At 44.3% G+C, this 24,388-nt stretch overlaps 1 protein-coding gene across 1 annotated transcript in view; it reads left to right on the top strand.

Moving 5' to 3' along the window:
• LOC136438315 (cocaine esterase-like) overlaps positions 1-23,111 on the top strand; it is a 43,335-nt gene extending 20,224 nt beyond the window's left edge. The window contains exons 3-10 of the mRNA XM_066433076.1: positions 1,094-1,241; positions 8,129-8,314; positions 12,904-13,091; positions 14,230-14,377; positions 18,218-18,408; positions 20,265-20,397; positions 21,115-21,226; positions 22,546-23,111. Of these exons, the coding sequence (XP_066289173.1) occupies positions 1,094-1,241; positions 8,129-8,314; positions 12,904-13,091; positions 14,230-14,377; positions 18,218-18,408; positions 20,265-20,397; positions 21,115-21,226; positions 22,546-22,996 (1,557 nt within the window). The 3' untranslated portion in view covers positions 22,997-23,111. The remainder of the gene's footprint in view (positions 1-1,093; positions 1,242-8,128; positions 8,315-12,903; positions 13,092-14,229; positions 14,378-18,217; positions 18,409-20,264; positions 20,398-21,114; positions 21,227-22,545) is intronic.
• The last annotated feature ends 1,277 nt before the right edge of the window (positions 23,112-24,388 follow it).

The raw sequence follows: 24,388 nt of genomic DNA, 5'->3' as shown, positions 1-24,388 counted from the left end.
GTAAGGGACGATTGCCTTTTGCAGAATTGATTAACGCGCTAATGGCTTAGGCATTTAGGGGGGGGATGACGAGAAACATAGTTAGGCTAGGCTAAATTGAACATTAAGCTATTCCCTGAACCCCCCTCCATGCCACCCCCATAGAAACCAATATTGCACGTTGGCAGACAGATCTTACATTATCACTGAAACTCAGTTCCTAGCGTCTTCATTTAGTGCAGCTTTGAAAAAAAAATCAACCAAACTATTTGGACTTCGGCGACCTTCGCCAAATGACGTTAACCTTTACAACTGACGTGTATTAAAGTCTTTTTCATTGATTATGCAAATAAGATCACCATTTGTATAAACTATGTCGGTCAATTATCCCCTCTATCCCAATAACACAAGTTTATCAAAGTATGATACTGTTATATTGGAAAAGAAGGCTATCGTAGCATTTTCTCATAAATATACAGCCCCGAAAACATAATCTTATTGTACTAGGTAACTATAATTTTTGATTTGATGGGTTATTCTCCAAGCAGAGGTTTTGGTTGGTCGGGGGGGGGGGGGGGTAGTAGTGGCCGGGTTTTTTTAACATTGCCTCCCGTAACGGGAGGCGATGGTTACGGGAGGCAATGTTAAAAAAACCCGGCCACTACTACCCCCCCTCCCCCCCGACCAAAACCTCTGCTTGGAGAATATTGACGGGTAACATGATGAACGAATAACAACACGACGGTCACAATGGTATTGATGGTAATTATGATAATGATGATGACATACATAACAGAAAAACGTCAAAAGATGAGGTGTTAAACCCCCCTCTCACTAGACCCGCGGCACGCTGGCGGCGTCGTTGCGACCGATGGAATGGACAAAGCACTCAACGAATTCCATCGACAAACCAAAGTTCGGAGATCCCATACCTTCGCCGAACGGTGTCAACTTAATTATAAAAGATGTGTTTGAAAGGTGTGTTATGGCTTGCATACTTAATGTATGATGATGCTCACCTTCATTTAACTTCCGAATGCAAGTATCAAAGCGAGAAGAGGCCACGTTCTCAAGACTATAGCACTCGATTAATCAATTTATTGTTGTTCCTCAGGGCTCCTCTCGATCGACGTACCCTGTAGTCGTGTTTGTTCACGGCGGAGACTACATGTTCGGTACGGGCTCGGCTTACGACGGCAGTCTGCTGGCAGCAACACAGAACATCGTGGTGGTCACCATCAACTACAGACTGGGAGTGTTAGGTAAGAAGACATATTCATTTACAGCCACTAACTCATTCATAAAAACAGATATCACAACCATGATGATGAAGGCTGGACAACCAGGTGAACTACATTTAAAAGCTCTATAACTGTAAGGTGATAAAATCATTTAAATTATGAGGAAGATCTTTCAGCGACGCTGAAAAAGGGCGATGGATGTCACTCGAAACGTCCGGACGTTATATCCGCATCTTATCTAGTTGTAGGGATCGAATTATCTTGATATATATATAGAGAGAGAGATAATGTAGGCTCTCGGAATTATGGAACATTTCTGCTTCGAACCTTCTTCAGGATTAATGAATCACTTCCCATTCACTTCCTGCGACTCTTCTGACAGCGTATTCAGATACTTACGAACACACCAACATGGCAAGCAGAAAACAGGGACACCGAGTTAAAGAGAACATCAGTATGAAAAAGGAAGAGGAGGCTGTCAGTCAGTCAGTAAACTCCTGTTCCCTCTAGACCAGTATCTACTCCCCAAAAGCGTTAAGAATAGACTACTAGTGTTTCTCCGCCAAGACTCCCCCAGCTGCCTGTAGCATATCCGTTATTTCAACAGCTTTCAGCTTTAACACCTGTGGCAGAATGCTGGCTTTGCCACTAGAATTGTTTTCTCATTTTTTTCAAAGACGAACGACAGTTACATTTGAAGACAAGGCTAAGTCTATACTTTGAATGATATATATCTACATGTATGTTACGTATAGAAAGCTAGCGCCACAAGGTACAATTAAGATATCATGAGGGACACCACAAGGTTTTGTGTCATAGCCCAACTTGCCGCTTTCTGGCTCGTAATTAAAATGTAGTCTATGTTAAACGATCATGAGATTCATGCAAACTGATGTTATGAGAATGCTTAGAAGAAAGTATGTTGTTTTTTGACACCTTGGAAAAATTAAATGTTTGCCTCACATATAAATGTGTCTAAAATTTGTCTTAAGAAGCTGACCATGCACCGTATCATTTCATATCTCTGATTTAACCTCTCTGTCCTTGTCCGTCATGAACTTTAGATGCGCGGTAGACAGTGACCAATTAATCCTATCAGCCCCTTCACAGCTTTCACATTTGACGGAGCTTACCCAACGGAGGGGAGCCTGGCGCGCGAGATGGGCTCTGTGTGCGAACCCACGAGGATCACTGACGTGCTTACTGTAACAGGAGGTTAACTTATTTAAAACATGCAAATGACGTTTGTGAAAATATGGAAGGCTTTACTTCTTACAATGTCTGAGCTATTATGGAGCCCCATGTCGTTGTCATCTTTATATATGTCATCTTCGTCAGAAATTAGGTTCAACTGTCACAGTTGAACCTAATTTCTGACGAAGATGAAGTGTCGACTTCTGTTGGCTTGTAATCGTAGAATGATTTACTCTGCCTGCACAGACAAAGTGCATGGGACAACGTAGGCGTTAATGACATCCTCATGAAAGCTGGTGAAAACGTAGCAATTGCCTTAAAGGTAACCTTGCAGGTCGGAAACCTAATAAGTGTTTGCCGTAAAGCATGACAAGCGAGTAGCTGCAGATTTCCATGATCATAACCCGTTCACATTGATATTGATAGATCGTCGCTAGTATCTGAAACATGCAAATGTCTCTAAAAGTCTCTAGAATGGTTTTCGTCCGCTCAAGGTTGGACGTTTTATTGCTGATCGTAAGAGCGCAGATCCTGATATATTTTCCAATCGGCATGCGGATCATATCACAGTCACGATCATTAGCGACCACCGTTAGCGACGCTGCCTCTGCGCCGAGAACGACGATATGGAAACACTCTCGCCTTTCTCCACACCGGGAACCCGATTTAATTTCGCGGCTGTATCACCGCTGCTGGTTCGTCCCATGGCACTGCCATGTCGCCCACACGCAGTTCTAGGTGGGTGGAGGCGTATATTTGACGTTTTTAAGGGGACCACGTGGGATGACATTTGCGTAACGAATAGTATCAAAAGTTTCAACACAAGTGCCACAAACGGTGCATACAACTACGGGTGGTCCGAATGGGATGCGAGAGGAAAGAAGCTTGTACATTCCACCTATTGCTTCTCTTCTATCAGTCTATTTATCAAAACTGCTATTCCCACGTCCGTGCTGTTAATTGCCTGCCTTGAGTGACAGTTTGAGCCTGGGTGGACCACACCGTAAGCGGGTTCTGCCAGGGCACGGTTGCCAAATACTCTGCTGACTGCGTAGCTTCATTGATCACAACGTCCTTGTAACAATGTGATTAGATGACGCACCGAAAGCCGCCTAAATCAAAGACAGTCTGCTGAGCTACGTACTGTCAGTTGAGAACTGCCTGTACAATTGCCACCACCAAACGTTGCATTTCGTTACTTGCATCCGACGCCAAAGCCGCCGGCCATAATGCGTATTTCCTTCCAGCATTCCTTTTCCCCGAATCCCATTCCACTTCATTTATCCTCCGTTATCTCTTGTGAAAAAGTCTGGATAGCAGCGGCAGATCATGAATAGAACAGCGGAGTTAAGGGCATTGTCACCATGTGTCTAAAGAACACTTTTGTGTTGTTACTTTTCATGTCGGCCGAGCGCAATCCTTCTGACTGTTAAAAGATGTATATCCCCTCGCCAGTCATCGCTGTGATCCATGGGCCCGGTCTTCTCTTCAGAAGATACGCTTACGCTACCATGACAACCTATAGATATATCCGCCAGATCATCTTGAATCGTATCTTTACCAGGTCCGCCATATACACACACCTCTGATGAATAGATCTGAAGCTCCTGATACATATAATCTTCCGAAAGACTGCATTCGGCGTCATGAACGGTTTTCCGTCATCGACCCCTCTGACGCCTCCTCAATCGCGGGGAAAAGAACGTCTCGGGGCAGGTACACGGTGGAGGGCAAACGTTATCTTGCGGCTGGCCAGTTAACAGATGGGATGGAAAACAAGTTTTGACAGTCCTGAAGATCGCGCTTGTTTGTGCTGGCGGCTGTCTTTTTTAATCCTTCCAGGTTATTGAACCCGATCGGTTTGCTTTAGTATTTGGAATACATACAGACATACATACATGCATACGTACATACGTACATACGTACATACGTACATACGTACATACGTACATACATGCATGCATACATGCATACGTACATGCGTACATACATGCATACATACATGTATACATACATACATGCATGCATACATACATATATACATACATGCATACATACATACATACATACGTACATGCATACACACATACTTCTATACATACATACATACATAAATACATGCATACATCAAATACCTAACTGACACAGCAGTGAATCTGAACAGTACCTGTGATTTCTGTACAGGAATTGACAGGAATGTTAATTTGCTAGAAAACGGTGCCACTCATAAATTCTATCTACGTTGGATCTGGACAGAACCCAATTGATCGCTGATGTTCATACTCACGCAAGGGTTCATTCATCCATCAGCTACGTGCAGTATATTGTATCTACACGTTTTACAGCCATTGTGGGTGAAATAAAAAGAAACGATTTTATACAATTAGCCAGGCTAATCTATAAAGCTATGACACACCCACCAGCCAAGACCTTGAATGCTTGAGATGGTAATAGCTGAACTCTGCTCGGCGAGCTAATGGCGTAATGCGTAATCCATTTTACATTTGGTGCCATGATCTAGAAGGGCCATGACGACATTCCGCGGTGTTCAGGAATTTAGCTATCGCAGGCACCCATTTCAGATTCTAATAGGTTCACAAACCCTGACTTTGTATGCCATTGGCATTTCTCCAGAACTGAACCAGATTAGCATAGACGCTCTGGAGAAAAACAGGCAGATGAGGGCATACATCAGTCGATTGGGACAGAAGGAAGAAGCCGATAAGGAACAGGTGGTCCGATGTAGTGTCCATCCCGAGTTCACGGACATGTAACGCATCCGTCGTTGGCAAGGAACTTTATAGATGATTAGAACGCCATCCTAGGTGCCCATGGATTCATCGATGAACTAATGGCAGGGATCACGCAAGCGGATCAATACGAAACTGATGGATGTTCTTGGTGGGACCGAATAGAAATGATAACTGGCGAACCTCGACATTGGACATTATCCCTGACTCCCGCGGGTAAATTTGCGTGGGTACACAGAAGTCGATTTTGAAATAAGCTTTAGTGATTTAGTGAACTTAATTCATGGACATGCGTAACGACTACGTCCTGCCTATCCCATCATGGTGGATAATGCCGGCACTGGTAAAGCTAGCCGACTGGGGCCAGCCATTTATGATTCAATACGTCGATCCGTTAACAGAAAAGTGAAAAAAATTGAAGCGCTCTATTTTTGAATACGATGACAGTGGGAGGTGGTAGCACTGGAGTAAGGCTATGCCAAAATGTGTGCATTGTCATCTATTCAATAGTGTTTTATTATGAATTTCCCCACACAAACTTTAAACCTTCATTCACTTAGATTCCCAAAGCTATGCGTGTCATTGGTTTAATCATTTCAATCGGTCTTCATCAAACTAACATTATTGTTGATGACTTATTCATCCTCATTTGTGTTTGGACCTTCGACACACGATTGAACCCGCGTGCATTTTGTTTTAATCCGGTCGTTGCACTTTGTATACTCCAGCCCAGGCCCACACATAAATCTCTCATACAGACCCTACAGATTAGCATATAGTCTATATTACGAGGCAACTTTATTCCTATCATAAGGATCTACAGCTCTACTCCATAGGCCATCAGACAGGCGCTGTACTTGGTTGTTCGACTCTTCTTGTGCTATTGAGACACTTTTACGAGAGCACTTACGGCCCTTGTGTGTGAGTTACAGCAGGAACGGATCACGTAGATGATCGTAATAAGAGTGGACAGGTTTATCTGAAAACCGAACTACGCTCGTGATCTGCTATTGAGTCACTGTTTGAACTTTTGCCCAGCGTCTTTTGATGCCGGGTCTGCTGGATGTAATGGTAGATTTTCATTGGTGAGAAATGTTTGTTTCTTTATCTGGCAAACTTTGCCTGCCAGAATGCGTCTTTATGTTCAGTTTTATCATATGAATTAGATCATAAGGATGCTACTCGTGTAATCTATTGAGATTTTGGACTGTCAAGCAAACTTAAGGGATCATATAATGTCTATCTATCAGCGCGCAGAAGGGGCAATGGCCGACATGCCGCAAGGCCGTGCGTTTCGAATCCGTGGGAGCATAGGCTGCAGTCAATATTTAAAAAATCAGCGAATATAAATACCCACGCTTAGGCCTTTTACCGTCCCTATAATGTACATTTTAAAGAAGTACCATTGATTTCTAGCGAAGCCCTAGCCTGAACATTCGAAGTTTTTCCAAAAATGGGCGTAGCCCCATAGCTATCGATAGCGTCATCGTGGCATCATTAGAATTTGCATAAGCCATCGTCTTGCAACAAGGCACTCTCATGATCAATGACCATTAAACTGCAACTCGTACTTTTATAAGACCCCAAAAGTCCTAAGCCTTAGCTTGGTTATGTACTAGCTTAAGCCAATCGCTTTATTCAGGCCAAAACCTTTGAATAATTGGGCGAAAATAGGTGTTTTGTAATATTTGTGTAGGAATAGTACATACTGCTGGCTATAAAGCTGTGGAGACAGCTAGTGGCAGTATCGTGTAGACAGCGTCAGCTAGCTGTAAATGGTAGATGATGATGCATGGCACGATTTTACATGAGGGCCGTCAAATTTGAAGGCCTGCAGAAAATGTGTAATCTCCAATTTCACGTCTTTTGTCTACAAAGTGTAGGTTGTCTTTGCCCTGAGGCAAGTCTATCGGCTTCAAACAACGTTAAAAGATTTGAGGGGCGGTTTCGGTGATTATGGGCTATTGGAAGGCTTGGCGGTCTAAGTACAGAGAAGCATATAAAAACCTGTGCAGCAACTCTCCGTCTAGCCCCAGGGAGGAACTGCGCCGTTCACTGGAATCTATTGATCTCCGCGAAGTTGAACGAGAGATGACAGAGATCTGCCCAGGTAATGCCCTGAGTGTGTTTTAAACGCTTGCAGCTGCGCGTTGTCGCATGAGTCTCCATCGCAATCAGCCAACCTGTCAGCAGTTCCCATCCCACCGGCCGGATTGTCGCACAATTATAACATCTCCTGTCAGCGCAATGCGATAGCGCAAGAAGTGTCGTGCAGAAAGCACTTTCCTCAGCCTTCAGCCGTCAGATACAGTTCTACAGATTACTCCAAAATGGCGGCTGATGTGATACGCGTTCCATTTATAGCTAACCCCCGGGCCCTTAACTTCAATCGGTTTGTTGTTAGGGTGTATCGGACTTGGCAGTCATCGTGATATCTTGACGTCGCAAAATCATTGACTGATGTTGAACGCCGATAGAAAGTGGCGCTATGACTTGCAATCCATCACAAACGTGGAAGTGCGCTGTTTTAAAGTCAACTCCACAACATTGCCTTGGAGCTGAGAGGTTGCTAGGCAGTGACAGAGAGATGAATCAGCTGCTTACAGTTTCACTTCACAAACGATATTGCTGAGTTGTTTTCAACACGCCTCGTTTGTTAATTAAACAATGTCGGCTTTCCAAGAGGCATGTCTATTTATAGAAATATCCTGGTTTTAGACCTTCTGAAAATACAACTTGAGAGCATGTTAGCCCAAATGATAGGAAATGTATTTTCCTGTCAACCTACAACCAATATCATCCTCTTATCACAAACCGATTTTCTATGATTTATGTAATGTTTGTGACCAAAACATGGCCGTTCTTTCCAACAGAAGTTTCAACCGAACCTTCTGGCGAATTACCAAATATAACCCACTCCATCTTTACCACGTGACCTTACCCGATGTTCTGTTGTGTTCTCAGGTTTCCTAAGCGCGGGAGATCCCGGTCTCCTAGGCAACTACGGCATCCGTGACCAGATGATGGCGCTCCAGTGGGTGAAGACGAACATCGGCTACTTCGGCGGGTCGGACTCTGACGTCACGCTGTTCGGACACCAGACTGGGGCTGACTGCGCCGCCATATTGTTGCTGTCTCCTATGGCCAAAGGTGACTTTTTATTTCGCCCTCAAGGGTGCCTTGTGAGTTTCGGAAGTATGTGATTGTGCAGTGGATGTCAGAATAAGTTCAAAAAAAGTTAAAGTCATCCCGCATCAGACGGTGCATAGGGCGGCGCCCATCTCCGTTTCAGTAGCCCTTGGGCCACATACTTCTAGTTCACTGGTAGTGGTGTGTGTTTAACTACCATACTCCGTACTCTAAGCGAGGAAAGCAGTATGTACCATTTTTAAAACCTTTAATATGACTCGGCCGGAGATCGAACTCACGACATACCGTATGGTGAACACTCTACCGACTAGGCCATTGTCAGAATAAAGGCAGCTTTTTATAGGAATAGTCTATTGATCGATAAGACACTTGAAGATGGAGGGGAAGAACCCACTGGGAGAGCTGCAACATGTCCCCGAGCTTCTGCATTTAAAAGCATTTGCAGGAGCAGAACGCACTCATCTCAGCACCACTGTTCGTTTGTGTGAAGGTGTCTTATCAATCAAACACACCACGGCTTGTTGCACCATACCTAAGAAGGCTGGTGCGTCTGTACCCTCTACTGCTTTATAAACACATTACCGTGTTTCCCCACCATTGCTAAAAGCACCAGGTCAGCAAATAACGGTACGTATGGGACTGTCCTAAAGGCGTGTTTTTCCCAGTCCTCCGTTTTAGCGGGAGTCATGTGCACCCGCACTTACGCTTATGGCCGGAGCCGGGCACTAGTGCGAGTTTTGGCGACTTCAATTCCGCTAGATTACAGTCCCCGAGAGCCTACCGAGATGGAGGCTGTTTCTGTTCTTTTTTAAGGTGTAATTTGGTTCATTTTCGCCGGTAGTACCAACAAAGGCGAGACCCGAAGGTGGAGAAGCCCTTCAAACATCCGGCACTTCCAGCAAGCCATTACTCGTACATTCGATTACTGTATGGTCCCAGGCGCTAGGACGACATCAGCAGGTCAACATATTTCCCTGGTCAATGACCTACCGGCCACCCAAAGCACCCTCGAAAAAAAGCTAGCATGATTTAGAGATGACGCTTAAGTAAGGCTGTAATCATGAGGTTTGAGAGAGAGTGTGAGAGAGAGAGAGAGAGAGAGTGAGAGAGAGAGAGAGAAAGAGAGAGAGGAAGAGTGAGAGAGAGAGAGAGAGACAGAGAGAGAGAGAGACAGAGTGGAAGAGTGGGGAGGACAGAGCGTGAGAGAGAGAGGAGGGTTTGAGAGAGTGCAAGAGTGAGAGCCAGTGTTAGAGAGAAAGAGAAAAAAAGGAGAGGATGTGTGAGAGAGAGAGAGAGAGGGGGGAAAAAGGGAGAAAGAGGGAGAGAGAGAGAGATAAGATACAAATGAAAGGAACATTATATAGTGCAACATTTGGCAATATGGAATAGCTTGTCCGGTATCCACCAATATCGCGTGTAAGTGTACAGGCGTGCAGCGCCGTGAGGTCTAGCACTTATCACGTGTTTACATGATGATTAATTGAGCCTTTCCAGCCGGTAAGCGTTTCCCAAAGCCATTAGGTACGTACCCGTGGTGCAGTTGGCCTGTCCCAAGATAATGTTACAAGTCTGAGTGCAACCGTTACAGGAAATAATAGCAGTAACGTACGTCATCTGTTGCCCGGATGTAAATATCAAGAAGCATTTGTCCCCGATCTGTTTCGCTCCTCCACTTACATAGCGCGCGAATCGTGAGAGAATACTTATCAGAACTCGCCTGAAACATTACTAAAACTACTGCCTCTCCAGTTTGATTTATCACACTGCATCGACTTTCTGCGCTGCACGCGGCACGTTATACATTGCTGATGCGCTCTCTGATAAACCTGTCTAAGTCGTACACTGCGCTTTATTGGTGTTTGTATCCTGAGACCCGCGGGAAGTGCGGTGCATATGCTACAGGTGCGGCACGTAATGCATGTAGTTATGGCTGGAACTTCGAGCGCGTTCACCGCGAGATTAGTGGTTTCTTCCGTGAAATTATATTTTTCGTTTTCCTAGAAGTTTGAGGTTTCTGTTCATTTTCGAATAATTCATAGACCAGTCATAGAATATGTGCTTTAACGGAATCCTATCAGCGATATTTGTGGCATTATCCGATAGAGAACCGTCAAAGTCAAAGTTTGTCCTCAGGCTACCCCATGGTTAATGCAGTCGTGCGCAAAACGACTAGCTTATATTGATGCGATCTCACGCCGGCGTTTCAGGGGCCCCTTCTCTAGACTCAATCCGACGGGAGAATCTCCATTAGACACCGCTGCTGATGACCGCTACTTATTCCTGGGGACCCTTGTAGCCGGTTGTATAATTCCTGCATTAGCCTTTTGGACCTAAGTGTCCGGGCCCCAAACTGTTAAACATCTGAGGGATCGTGCAATGTTGTAATTGGGGCACGTTCAGAAACAAGTATTACAAGGTAAACGATATGGAGGAGAATCTTAAACCCCGCTCTCACTGGACCCGCGGCACGCTGGCGGCGTCGCTGCGGCCGATCGAATTGACAAAGAACTCAACGAATTTCATCGACTAGAAAAGAGTCTTTTTAAGCTTTGTGTGTTTGTTGTCTTTTTGGTCATACTTGTACGTTTTGAATGATATTCCAATTATAAAGTCATAGGTAATGCAAATCCAGTTTAGGACACAGCGACGCCGCCAGCGTGCCGCGGGTCCATTGAGGGGGGGGGGGGGCTTTACGTTGCAGCGAGGAAAAGTTGGATCAGTAATCAAACTCTAGTATAACCCTGAACAACTGTGACCACAGAAAACTGCCGCAGAAAAGTCACAAATGTCTCTATGATGCAAGCAGTTTTGGAAGGTCTGAATAGATGTGTTAGCTTCTTCCAATCATTTACAAACGTTAGCTGCCACACGTCCCGCTCTCCGCACCCGAGACAAACGATACAATTATGGACAGAACGTCTCATTATGTGTTCACACAAGCGAGAGTTGACGTGCCGCCACGCCGTGCCCCTGTTTTCTTTACGTATGACAGGGTCAGAGTCCCGACATACATCACTGTCAGCCAACCTGCCAGCAGACGCGTAAACACCATTCAGACATAACGCGAGGTGATTGGCCCTCGGACTGCTGTGTATTATCTGGCCGCTGCAGCAGGCAACGGACTCATTGTAGTTTCAGCCCGGGGGAAACGACTCAGTGGTGAGGAAAAGTCAAAGCGAGTTTACATTAGATGAGGCGTTGTGGGCGCGTTGAACGCCGTGCCCCGGTTGTGTGATGTGGAAAGAGTTGACCAAGTCCGCAGCTATCTCTGCGCACATGGTTGGATGCTAAAGGGGATATGTTTTCCAAACACACCGTGGCGCCAGGGGTTCTTAGTGTTATCGGCTGACGCTGGCCCTTTGGGATTATTGTGGGCGCGGGGATTCACCGACAGACACCGAACTCCAGTAACCTAGAGATCTATAAAAGAGCTTATGTCTGTTTGCAGTGTTTGCACAAAAAGAGAGACTTACTTGACTAATGTCGAGTGTCAGTCCTCGGAAAGAAAGAAAGAAAGAAAGAAAGAAAGAAAGAAAGAAAGAAAGAAAGAAAGAAAGAAAGAAAGAAAGAAAGAAAGAAAGAAAGAAAGAAAGAAAGAAAGAAAGAAAGAAAGAAAGAAAGAAAGAAAGAAAGAAAGAAAGAAAGAAAGAAAAAAGAAAGAAAGAAAGAAAGAAAAGAAACTCAAGTCAGTGTCTCTTACTCTCGCTTAATTGAACTGTAGTTGATATTTGTTACGACCATAATAGAAATATGGAGAATGGTCCCGTATCACTGCCGCTGTCGTTTTGAACATGGTGCGATTATTGATGATACTGCACCTTCATATGTCTTGTGATGCTGGAGCTACACAGCAAAAGATCCATGTAAAGTGGCAGAGTCGAACAAGATGATAACACGCGTACGTTTTCAATGGAATGGAAACCATCTTCAATGCTTTTTTCTAACTAGCTAGGGTTCATGGAGGAGTAAGATCAAGTCTGGAGGGCTTCAACATGTCTGACGCCATTCTCCCGCAGACCTTTGCAACTCGTATATGATATATTTTATGCTTTTAATTGCAATGTTGCTCTGCGTGCGATTATGTTCAAGGCGTAGCGAGAATGGAATTTCAAGGAACATATAAAATGAATATGAAGCTAGAGAGTCACCGGCGATACTATATGTATTGTTACTATTGTATCATTTCTTGCGAACATGTAAATGTTATGCTCGACATTCCAAGCTAGCAGGTCTCTGTATCGATGTCTAGGTCGAAAAATTATGGATACTTTATTGGAGTACAACTCTCCTTTAGCCATGTTAGAATCATATGAACTGTCTACCAAAGACTCTGAGTGACAGCCACTCTTCCAGGAGAAAGCACAGCAGATACATGAATAACGAAGGGTTACAATCAACATGTAACTAACATCATCATCATCATGTCGGGCGGGTTGCCCGGACTAAGTCAACCCTCCAGTCACTATATTCCGCCATTAAGTGCTCTAACTAACATAAGATCACAGTAACATACAATAATTTCAAATCACCAGAGCACACGTCTTTCATCGTGGATAGTACCAGACCGTTTCTGCCTCCGTTTTCCTCAGGTCTGTTCAAACGCGTGATCCTGTCGGGCAGCTCGCCCCTGCGACCCCGCCTGCTCCGCTCGGCAGACGACATGAGGAGGGAGAGTTACCAGCTCGCCGTCACCTTCAACTGTGGCGGGTACGACAACGCCGCCGGCATCGCGGACTGTTTAAGGAAGCTGAAGTATGAGGTCTTCCTTCAGAGGGAGGTGAGGACTCTTGAACTGTTGAACACACACAAAACACAAATAAAACAGAAGTTATGCAGAATGTAAACATGGATTAGATTAGATTAGACAAAATAATAAAAAGACTCAAACACAATATCATACATTTATGAAACTTTCAATATCCAAAATCTATGAACTTAATTAACGGACGATCATTGGCAGAGCTCGGAACACCATACTCAGTGGTTCTATGATTGATGGCAGTCTACAGGCTGATGGGGATATGACTGGGTCCACTTTAGCCTCGGTAGAACATCAGACTTTCATATGTGACATGACGTGATGACTAGCCGCACTTTTGCCTGTACAGACTGGTGTGTTGTATGATGTGTTTTATGATGCGTTGGTTGAGTATTGAGAACTCTACTGCCTGTACAGGCTGATGTGTTCTGTGATGTCAGTTGGTGGTTGCCCACGCTACTGCCTGTACAGGCTGATGTGTTCTATGATGCCTTCTATTAATGATTGCCCACGCTTCTGCCTGTACAGGCTGGTGTTGATGACTAGCCACACTACTGCCTGTACAGGCTGATGTGTTCTGTGATGTCAGTTGGTGGTTGCCCACGCTACTATCTGTACAGGCTGATGTGTTCTATGAAGCCTTCTATTAATGGTTGCCCACGCTACTGCATGTACAGTCTGATGTGTTCTATGATGTGATCATTCATGATTGACAACAACCTGTATAGGCTGATGCGTTCTATGGCGTGTAAGTTGATGCCTTAACCACACTACTGCCTGTACAGGCTGATGTGGTCTATGATGTGTTCTATGATGATTGCCAACGCTACTATCTGTATAGGCTGATGTGCTCTATGATGTGATAGTTCATGATTGACAGCACCCTGTATAGGCTGATGCGTTCTATGGCGTGCTAGTTGATGACTAAACCACACTATACTGCCTGTACAGGCTGATGTGTTCTATGATGTGTTCTATGATGATTGCCAACGCTACTATCTGTACAGGCTGATGTGTTCTATAATGTATGAGGTGATGACTAAACTACACTACCGCCTGAACAGACTAGTGTGTTCTATGATGTGTTATAGGATGAATTCTATGATGTGTTCTATAAAGCATTAGTTGATGACTAACCACACTCCTGCCTGTACAGACTGACGGCAACGTACCCGGGTCCGCGCTTGCCCCGGTGCTGGATGGCCAGGTGGTGCCGGCGTTCCCTGACCAGATGCTGCGGCGGGTCCAGGTGAACGGGGAGGCGTGTCTGCTGGGCTTCACCGGCAGGGAGTGGGCCCCGAGAGGTGGGGGCGATTAGCAGTCTGTTTAAATTTGTATTCATTGAAAATATCTACAACGAGTTATAATGTCTACAGACAAATACGCATACATATACAGCCCGCTGCAGTAGCGTAGGAAAATGCCAGGTGACCCATTTATGAATTTGACCTCCGTTTCTACAATCGCTACGCACCCACTCAAAATCATGCAGATCCATCAACAGTTCCTTGAGTTATGTTGCCTACATACAAACACACAGGCATACAAAGTCCACTGCAGCACTGTAGGAAAACGCCAGGTAAACTATTTTCCTACGTGACCTTTGTTCTTACAACCGCTACTAACCTACCAAAAATCACGAAATTGCATCAAAGGTTTCTCGAGTTATGCTCTTGATATGCATACAGACCCTCTCCACAGCTGGCGTAACCGATAATATAACCTTCTTGGCGAAGGTAATAACATTACGGCAATACAGGTGGCATTGCTAACAGATTTTCTACTTTACGACCTCGCTGCGATGTAAAATTTGACGGAGCCCTAAACGAATTTCACAGATAAAAAACGGATATTTTTTACGCTTAGGGTCTTTTTTTCAGTCAAACTTGTACATTTTGCACGTCGTTATTCAAATTACTGAAGTCAAATGTTTCAGAAAATTCAAGTTAGGACGCAGCGAGAGGGATGGGGACTTACGGAAATGATTGGCATATATACAAATGAATACAAACATGAATGATATGATTAGTACAAAAATGTTTAAGTGCATTAACCAAAACATAGGACGCTATATACACTACATACATACGGTCAAACATTAGAGTCTATTAACATTCGTAAAGTATCCCTAATCTGAGAGGTTGGCACACTTTGCATTTTGTTCCAAAATGTCTGCAACGACTTGATGGCAACCCAGTCAGCATAGACGGCAGAAGTGTCTCAAGAAATGACAAGCAAGTACAAAGCAAGGAAATAACTACGATAATTAAACGTATTCTACATTATTTTTGCTTCGACCTCTGACCTCTCCCACTCCGAATTTGAGTTTACGTTTTCTTTCTCAAGGTTTCTGTTAATTTCAAATGTACATTTTACTGTGTAGTATGTTGTACATTTGATTACATTTGACTGTTTGTACATTATTTTACCTTGCTATTTGTATGGCTTTGAGCTCAACTTATGCCTGTTTTCTGTTTATTGAATCGCATAATTTTTTGTATATTTCTGTTGCTATAATTTGTATGATTTAATTAATGACGATCGTGATATATCAAACAAAACCAAACATTATATGAGCCATAATCCGGCTCTAAAAGGTTCTTGAACTAAAATGTAGCTCCATTATCCTTACGCACAATTGGCAGTCAATGGTACAACTTATCGATTTTGTTATATTGCATATACGGAGCCCAGTAATTCATATTTAGCAAAGGGATACATGAGCAAAAAAACACACAGTAAAATTGGTCTCGTTCTCCGTTTGTAGGCGGGCGGTACTGTTAAATCAATAATCTCGGCAATAGATCTGTCTGCTGCCCTAAAGGGTTCGTTAAAATCATATCAACGTTTGGACGGCTGCAGTAAATGGTTGACCTAAGCTGGATTCGGTCGGACTGCTGACGTTTTGATCGGATCGTAAATTCCACCGATATGCATCGAAGGCAGGGAATGTCTATTTATTGGACGCATGCAGTGATTGAGTCTCAGTTAGAGTATTGAGCTTCTTTTCCTCGAGGGGCTGCTGTGAGTTATGCTAGGGTCACATTTCCTAGCCGGGGCCCGGCCGGGCTGTTTGAGAAAACAAAGAATAAAAGACGCATATCAAGGATATACATAACGTACGGTAAGGAATAATTTTTCAAAAGTTTTGTGTGTTTTGTTGTCTTTTATGTCATAGTTTTCGTTCCCACAAGCTGCCCGGCCGGGCCCCGGGTTGGAAATGTGACCCTAGCATTAATGGACTTCATCATGGCTCGATACTCAAACGTTACCATAGATCCACACCTTGATAAGTGATGGGTATGGGGGACTCATCTCGTATGTTGGAAGATGGATTCCCCACGATGCATTACCTGGTACCGTCGTGATGACAATTGAGCACCGCCCTAATGCTTAGGTCACATTCCCAAGCCGGGGCCCGGCCGGGGTGTCGGCGAAAACGAAAAATAAAAAAAATGCACATAAAGAAAATACACAATTTGTAGTTAGGAGTAATTTTTAACGTTTTTTGTCTTTTGTGGTCTTTTATATCATATTTTTCGTTCCCGCAAGCTGCCCGACCGGGCCCCGGATTGGAAATGTGACCTAAGCATAACCAGTTGACCCTCGCTGCACAGTGTTCATCTCGGGGATTCGAATCAAATTGGGAAAAGGCTTTTTCACATCATGGAATGAAAAAAGTCGATGAGCCTTGCCGCAGCAATTTGCAGGGACCAGTGAAGTGTTACCCACAGAGGATTAGGGTAGATATTGGTTGCGGGATGCTCAAGCCATCGGGCGTTCATGAGCTTAGATGAGATTACGGTAAGGCGTAATAGAGTGTTTTCCCCAAGCTTAGAAATATGGCTGCCTGTGACAATATTATCCGAAACTGTTGGCCAAAGACATAGAGGTAGTAGTAGTAGTACTGACTTGACAACCTGGCGGCCGCAGAATACGTCAAATAGAACTCTTGTTTCCAATCAACGCTAAACACATATTGGACTCTGGGGTGGAAGTTACGCCTGTGTCTCAGTTACCCATAATTGCATCAATTCCTGGGAGATGTTTACACACCGTGAATAGACTGCAAATGGTACCCCGAAGCACTTTCTTCCAGCTGAAGATATTTCCTCTGGGTCTACTTCTGTGCGCAGTACATAACCGTAGAAAGAATAGCTACTGCCGGCGTCTATTGTTTTGCGACATAAATGTGAAGCATTTATCTTAAGACATGGCAAGTACCCTTGGAGTACCATCCAAGATTGAGATATAAGATGCTCAATTCATGACTACAATAAAGAGAAGCGTGCCCAACGTCCCGAACTGTTTCCTGGAACTCTCGCTGCTTTTTGAGGCGAACAAAAAGTCTTCATCGGCAGAGCTCTCCTCTCTAAGTCTGTAGACCCATTTCCCCGCACCGTGGGGGCCTGGGTGTCCCTTTACCGGCCTACGGCACACTGAACACTTCTTCGTACGGTGTGGTCGGGATTCCTTCTCCATGCTCACATTTTTCAAGCCAGGAGAGACAAAAGAACCAGAACTAAACGTGCCGTGTGCAAAGGTCACGGGTTGAGGATCACGTGGTGAAGGAGGGCCGATACAAATCTTTGATTGTAGCTTATTACTAAAAAATTGGAGAAATTTTTTCCCACATGACTACAGTAAACAGAATCTATATGATATCGTTACACCCCAAGTGTCAAACAAAACCCAGATGTCTTGTCCCCGAAAATGCTGTCTAAGATCCTTGTTAGTGGTTTGTTTTGTCACAACCTGCTTCAAAATTGTACGCTTTAAGATTGTACGCTTTAAGATTGTACGCTTTAAGGTTGTACGCTTTAAGATTGTACGCTTTAAGATTGAACGCTTTAAGATTGCACGCTTTAAGATTGTACGCTTTAAGGTTGTACGCTTTAAGATTGCACGCTTTAAGGTTGTACGCTTTAAGATTGTACGCTTTAAGATTGTACGCTTTAAGGTTGTACGCTTTAAGATTGTACGCTTTAAGGTTGTACGCTTTAAGATTGTACGCTTTAAGATTGCACGCTTTAAGATTGCACGCTTTAAGATTGCACGCTTTAAGATTGTACGCTTTAAGATTGTACGGCGTGCTACGATGAATGCGGCCGAACCTTAACAAACCACCATCCATGGTTCCGCAGCTGTTCCGGGCAGCGCGTTGGTTGCCATGGACGGCGGGATGAGTGACACGGACTTCCACCATAACATGGACGTGTTCCTGAAGGACCTCAGCCCGTACGCGCCTCCTGAACTCGCCGCCTTAGTCACCTACCAGTACACCAACTGGTCTCAGGCTGGAGACAGGTTCACAACAACCGACAACTACATACAGGTGAGCTTTTCTTCCACTACACCGGTACAATAATACTTTATTGCAAATTCATGCCAAAAGGCTAATCGCAGACAAACAGGTACATAGATGATGGATACATGGAAATCGAAATAGTTATCTAGTCTACTGTGAAAGTTCTATGTTAACTATGGTTGACTATGATTGGGTTTGACTTCTTTTTTGAAGGCAGTGGAAAATGAAGTGCTGACCCACGGTTTGAATCATAAGTGGGTTTGTTGATTTTAGTAGAAAGATGGATTTTACAAGTATTGCCAGCATGCTTGTTGATATTTCAGTGAGGTATCGTCATTGTTATGTCAAACACACTCTATACAGGACCACTTGAGTGGGTAGAAAGAAAAGTCACTCAAACCGTCGAGAACAAATATCATGCGCATGCATTTGCACTTCCAGCTTCTCCATTCCCTCCAAATCACCTCTAATGTATCTTACAAAGCCCTCAACTGTGACCAGCATGCATTTATGTTGATGGGTCCATCGAAAGGCATAAAGGGCTTCTCCTAGCCCGGTAACAATGATTCACATTTCCAAGAACTCGTTTGAACTCTTATCCTGAAATCCCGGACATAAAAGTCAATTTCAATCTCCTTCACAAAAGCAATAATCGTTTAGACAACTTCCTACGCCTGTGGCTCAATCAGGGTGTACATTGCACTTGATTTGTAGGTATGACTAAATATCGAATGGTCAATAAAGGGATAAATGTTTACCAGGAGCAATGCAACTATCAGGATGTGAGCTCAGTGCGAATGTCCCTTCATCTAACAAACGTGGTGGCCTTGCAAAGTGGATCGATACCGCTGTGCACATACCCGTGAATGATCTGCTAATGCTATTGATTTTCCGATGAGTAACACGATGATTTGTTGGCGCGAGAACTTGCCGATGTCCAATGTCGAGCTGCTGTTTCTGCTTGACCTGCAATGACCTTGTTTGGAGGCGCGCCGAAGGTGAAGGCACAGATGTGTATCAAAGAAGAGACGTCATTAAGCAGACAGCATACACTTTGGGGTTTTAAAACCCTACTTTTTAGCACTTATCACACTTGGAACAGTAATACTGACATTCACAGAGTGCTAACATTCCGTTACGGTCGCTTCGATATTTCTTTGGCGCCTAAAATGTATTTCTTTCTATTATCGGTTTCTTTGCCATTACCTATAGCTGAATAAGCAGATGGTCGCGTGTGAATGTACATGAGACCACCACGTTTTCCCTTGAGAATGTCACCCCTTGTTGTTTTGATGTAGATAATGCTATAGGTAGGCGATCATGTGTATACCAAGTTCTTATTCCCAGGGAGAAGTCTTCTGCCATTTTATATGTAATGTGTTATTAGTAATTTTCCATTAGTAGCGCAATAATCAGAGTCACTAATGTTTCTGGCGTAACCAGCACGTCGCCGATTTTCTCACTGGCTGGCCATGCACTTCATGCGCGATAAATGGTTACCTGTTTACCTAATGTATAGACATGAAAACGAGCTAGAAATATTTCACATGTACATGTACTACCGCACGGCATACATACGCTCAGTCTAAAGGTCGCACTGTTGGACCCTCGGTTGTCCTGCATTCCGGTTTTCAAATGTACTGCTTTTATCTAACGTTTGATGATTTTAGATATGTCACAAGATTTTTCATTGTCGGTTAATTTTGATACTTTTGTAAATCTGACTCCAATTCGGCCATGAAGTTGACTGCCACTGTCAGTTCGTGTAAGTTTTCCTAATAAAGCATTCATCATCGTAATCACCATATGCATCTGTAACAATGTCTGGTAATGTTGTTTGCTGTGCTGACTGAAAGATCACTGATTCGTGCCGTCCCATTCAGGCCATCAGTGACGCGCTCTTCGTAGCGCCTGCAGTATCCTCGGCCGAACGCATGGTGGCGCTGGATCTCCCCTCCTACGTCTACCAGTACGAATTTCCCACAGCGGAGGGCGACAGTAGAACCCCCATCAAAGGTACATCTTTTAGAATACTTGTTAATGTAAAACAACAACAACAAAAAGAAACACATCAAATGTGAAGGTGCAAAGGAAGAAGCACATGTTTGAACAATATATTCCCTGGGATCGACAACTGTGATTCGCTCACACACCCACTGTCTGGCTTGAATACCTTGTTTTTTACGTGTCCATAGTGAGAAAGGATGTGTGTCATGACTTGTTAGAGGCAAAAATGTATAACGGAATCGCCGGCGTTTTGAAGTAAATGTGCCTCTGCTGTTGCCCAGGATCGATGACACTGTTAGTGACAATGCTGCCAAGTGATGGAGTAAACTTTCGTGAGGTGTCGAAAAGTAATCTGATTAAGTCAAGTGGTGTATTGTTCACTCATCACCTCCCTGAGACAGTACAGCTCTATCATTGATAGTTTAGCTTGAACTGTATAAGTTTTGACATCTGTTTATTAGTAATGGTCCATGTGGGTACCAGGCTGCGGGCGAACCTGGAGATGTGTATTGATTATTGTAGACATTGAGCGTGAAGTATGTCAGTTTGCCTGATTGTGCAGTGATCCCTTCTGCCCCCGCTCTTTTCATTTCACTTCGCTGTTCCCCGCAGTCTTCAGTCTTGCACTTGTATTTCCGTGATGGTGTCAATGACCCGCCTCTACCCTTTGCCAAAGATATCTGCTACTGACGATCTGCTGATGTCTTGTTCCCGATGTCTGTACAGATGACGTTTTCCTCGTCTTCTCCCCTGCCTCCGTGGGGGGTCCCCTGACGCAGAGAGAGCAGATTCTTCGGCTGAGACTTGCGGATTTATTCGGGAGCTTCATCCGAACGGGGTAATGATTTCTTCTGTCTTTAGGTCCTTGTAGTCTACAAACATGGATCAATACAAGACACGACAGTTTCTCGAGTTTAATCTTTGTAATTTGTTTATTTCTCTAAAATAGCCTAGTTTCAGCCTTGATACTAACTTGATACTAACCTGTCAGGTTTATTTACATATCGGAACACATGCAACAGTTTCACATTATCATATTCAGAAACATTTACATTTCTGTAAGAGTTACAAAGTCACGGGGAATTTACGAGAGCAAATTGGGGATATGCTTTGCTTGGAAAGTTAACAGTTTCTCGAGTTTAATCTTTGTAATTTGTTTATTTCTCTAAAATAGCCTAGTTTCAGCCTTGATACTAACTTGATACTAACCTGTCAGGTTTATTTACATATCGGAACACATGCAACAGTTTCACATTATCATATTCAGAAACATTTACATTTCTGTAAGAGTTACAAAGTCACGGGGAATTTACGAGAGCAAATTGGGGATATGCTTTGCTTGGGAAGTCGTTTTATGTGTCGTAGAAAATTTAGTTTCATGCGACGGAAAATGTTGTCGTACGTATTTATCGGGGGTTTGTCTGGTCGGTTGAATTTCATCGTACGACTAAGAATCATCTATGTGACTGCGGCACAACCAATCTGACCAGATTTAGAGCTTGCCCGCCCGCTCGGTCACATCTGCCTTGGTGTGATCCCGTTAACGGTTATCAGTCATGCTCAGGCAGTCGCTGATGGCAATGCAATTAACTATCTCCTGCTAACTACCTGCTGTCAGATCCGCGGCAAACCTCCTCTCAATGGGCTGGTAGCCAATGAAATCCATAGACGTTTGATTTGTTGTCAAAAGTACTTTTTTTTACTTCAGTGGCTCCAGTAGACTGATTCCTCGTGAAGAATATAGCTATTGACGGATCTGGAGATGTTATGGCAAATGCGTGCGATTGTATGATTCATCCCGACAGGTTTAGTGTGAGGCTAGGAGTTTTACGGAGAGTGTATTGTCTGTGATATTGACGAGAAGCCGCATGCAGCTCCAGCGTTCTTAAGCCTGTCAAAACGAAGAGATCAAAACGTCAATCTTGGTAAAATCATCCGTGTAACGTACGTCATGGAGTGACAAGTGAGGTATTTGTGCTCTTTTTAGGGATGTTCCGAGGCCGCTTGAACATCAATTCTACCAATCCGGTGTCTTTCAAAATCAAAGCATGCACCTTGAGATACCACGTCGTCATTTGTGTGAGTGTTTATTTACGATTCAAACAGCTCTGCTTAGTGATGGTGTAAGGCGTATCTTTTCTGTGTTCTGCCCTGCAGGGTTCCGAAATGGCAGTCTCGGTCCGTGAACACATTTACTGCGGGGCGGCAGGACTACCTGAAGATAGGCGGAGAGGAGGCTGAAATGGACAAATATCCTCGCAGAAGACAAGTGACCTTCTGGAACGAGGTGTTTCCATCCTTACTGCGCGTCGTGGACAAGACTCGGCGGTCTCCCAGGCCGACCAAGCCGACCAAAGTGTCGCGGCCGACCGAGGAGTCCCCCGACATCACCTGGACCACAAAGGGGATCATCATAGGTATCATGGTCATTGGGATCTTCCTGCCCGTCATGACGGCGTTCTTCGTCATGTACGTGGCCGACTTCAAGCAGCAGCGGCTGAACAGGAAGCTGCTGTACCAAATGTCGGATGAGCACAGGTACGCGCCGCCACCCACGATACAGGTGAATGATAAACCGTACCATCTCCAGCTGTCCGAGGACGTCTGATGGGCCGGCCACAAAACGGCAGCCAACTCCACCGACTATACCCACGCGTTTACGACAGTTACGAGCTTGTCCCGAGTGGCGTGAACTTGTCGTCCGTAAGCCAGTGGATTTGTGCAGCAGTGTGAGTCTGTAGTTGTAGCCAGTGCTGAGTACGCAGGCTCATGTGGAAAGAAACACGTCATTTGATAACCTGGATCTGACGGTAGGAAGCTTAGAAGACAACGAGGTTGTGTTGAAAGTACACTGACGACATTGGCACGGTTTGATCATTCATAGGCCCCCGTGGCTGGAGGAACTCAGGGCAGGGAAGACGCACAGTTCGAGAGGCATTTGATGAGAATCAAAGAGCGCCAAAGACTTGGAACAAAGGGAACATGTACAGTTCATTGGCCTGCCGTAGTTTTATTGTGTCTCTCAGCAGTTGTAGCCAATATCTATCTGTCAAGTCTGCTTGTGAGGCAGGCAATATGCATGCACAAGACACTTCTTCTTCGTTTGCGTAAGGCAAGTCTGTTGCTTTTAGCTGACAGGTCTCCGATACCTTAATGAGAAAAGATGCGAACTTGCCTGTGAATTCTGCCAAATTGACTCATGTAACGGCCTTGTTCTCTTTGCTTACAACTACACAGTATTAATTGGCAAACGTTTCATTTCTGTCCGGAGCCCTTAATGTTCCCAGACCCATGTCGTGCTTAGTGATTCCCCTAGCATCGATCATGGCGGGTGACGGATCAGTCTGTTGACAGAGAGTTCATCTGTACAGGCCATGATGAGACCGTCACCCGTCCTAACCCGGCAGATACCGATCCCCCTTGAGGCTCTGAGTGATGACAGGGCTGCTGAGGATTCTGGTCATCTGCAGCCCGAGTAGACAGTAGAATGCCGGCACCTTGCCAGCTACATTTGTACACTGTTACGTAGAGACAGAAGTTATCAGTAATGTATCTATACACTCGAATCTGTACAGACGTCTTATACACACAGACACACGAAGGGACGATAGAGAGGATAAAAGTCAAGTTGCCATCTCTTTGTCTACAAATGACAGATTCACGAAATGATATCCTACCACCTAGTTGTGTTAAGAATTGATTATTTCTAGTAGATCCCTACTTGATTACAGTATACCTCATCGCAGCTTCGCTAATCATTCAATCTAAAACTGTACATCGTTCGTGGCGATGCGTTTCAAAGAACCCGTGAGGACTCACGTGCGTGGGAAGCTCTCCTGGATTTAGTTAGTCCTTTGATCCATACTAAATCGTCCAATTTATCAATGACAATGGAGGGCGAAATAATGATTAATATTCATCAAAGTAAGGGGGAATATTCCGCTATCGACGGTATCGGTAAACCCTAAGACGAAATCTAACGGGAGGACGAACATCATCA

The sequence above is a fragment of the Branchiostoma lanceolatum genome, chromosome 7, assembly GCF_035083965.1.
Source record: "Branchiostoma lanceolatum isolate klBraLanc5 chromosome 7, klBraLanc5.hap2, whole genome shotgun sequence".
Taxonomy (NCBI): domain Eukaryota; kingdom Metazoa; phylum Chordata; class Leptocardii; order Amphioxiformes; family Branchiostomatidae; genus Branchiostoma; species Branchiostoma lanceolatum.
The sequence above is the reverse complement of the archived record's forward strand: the minus strand, read 5'-3'. Positions and strand labels throughout refer to the sequence as shown.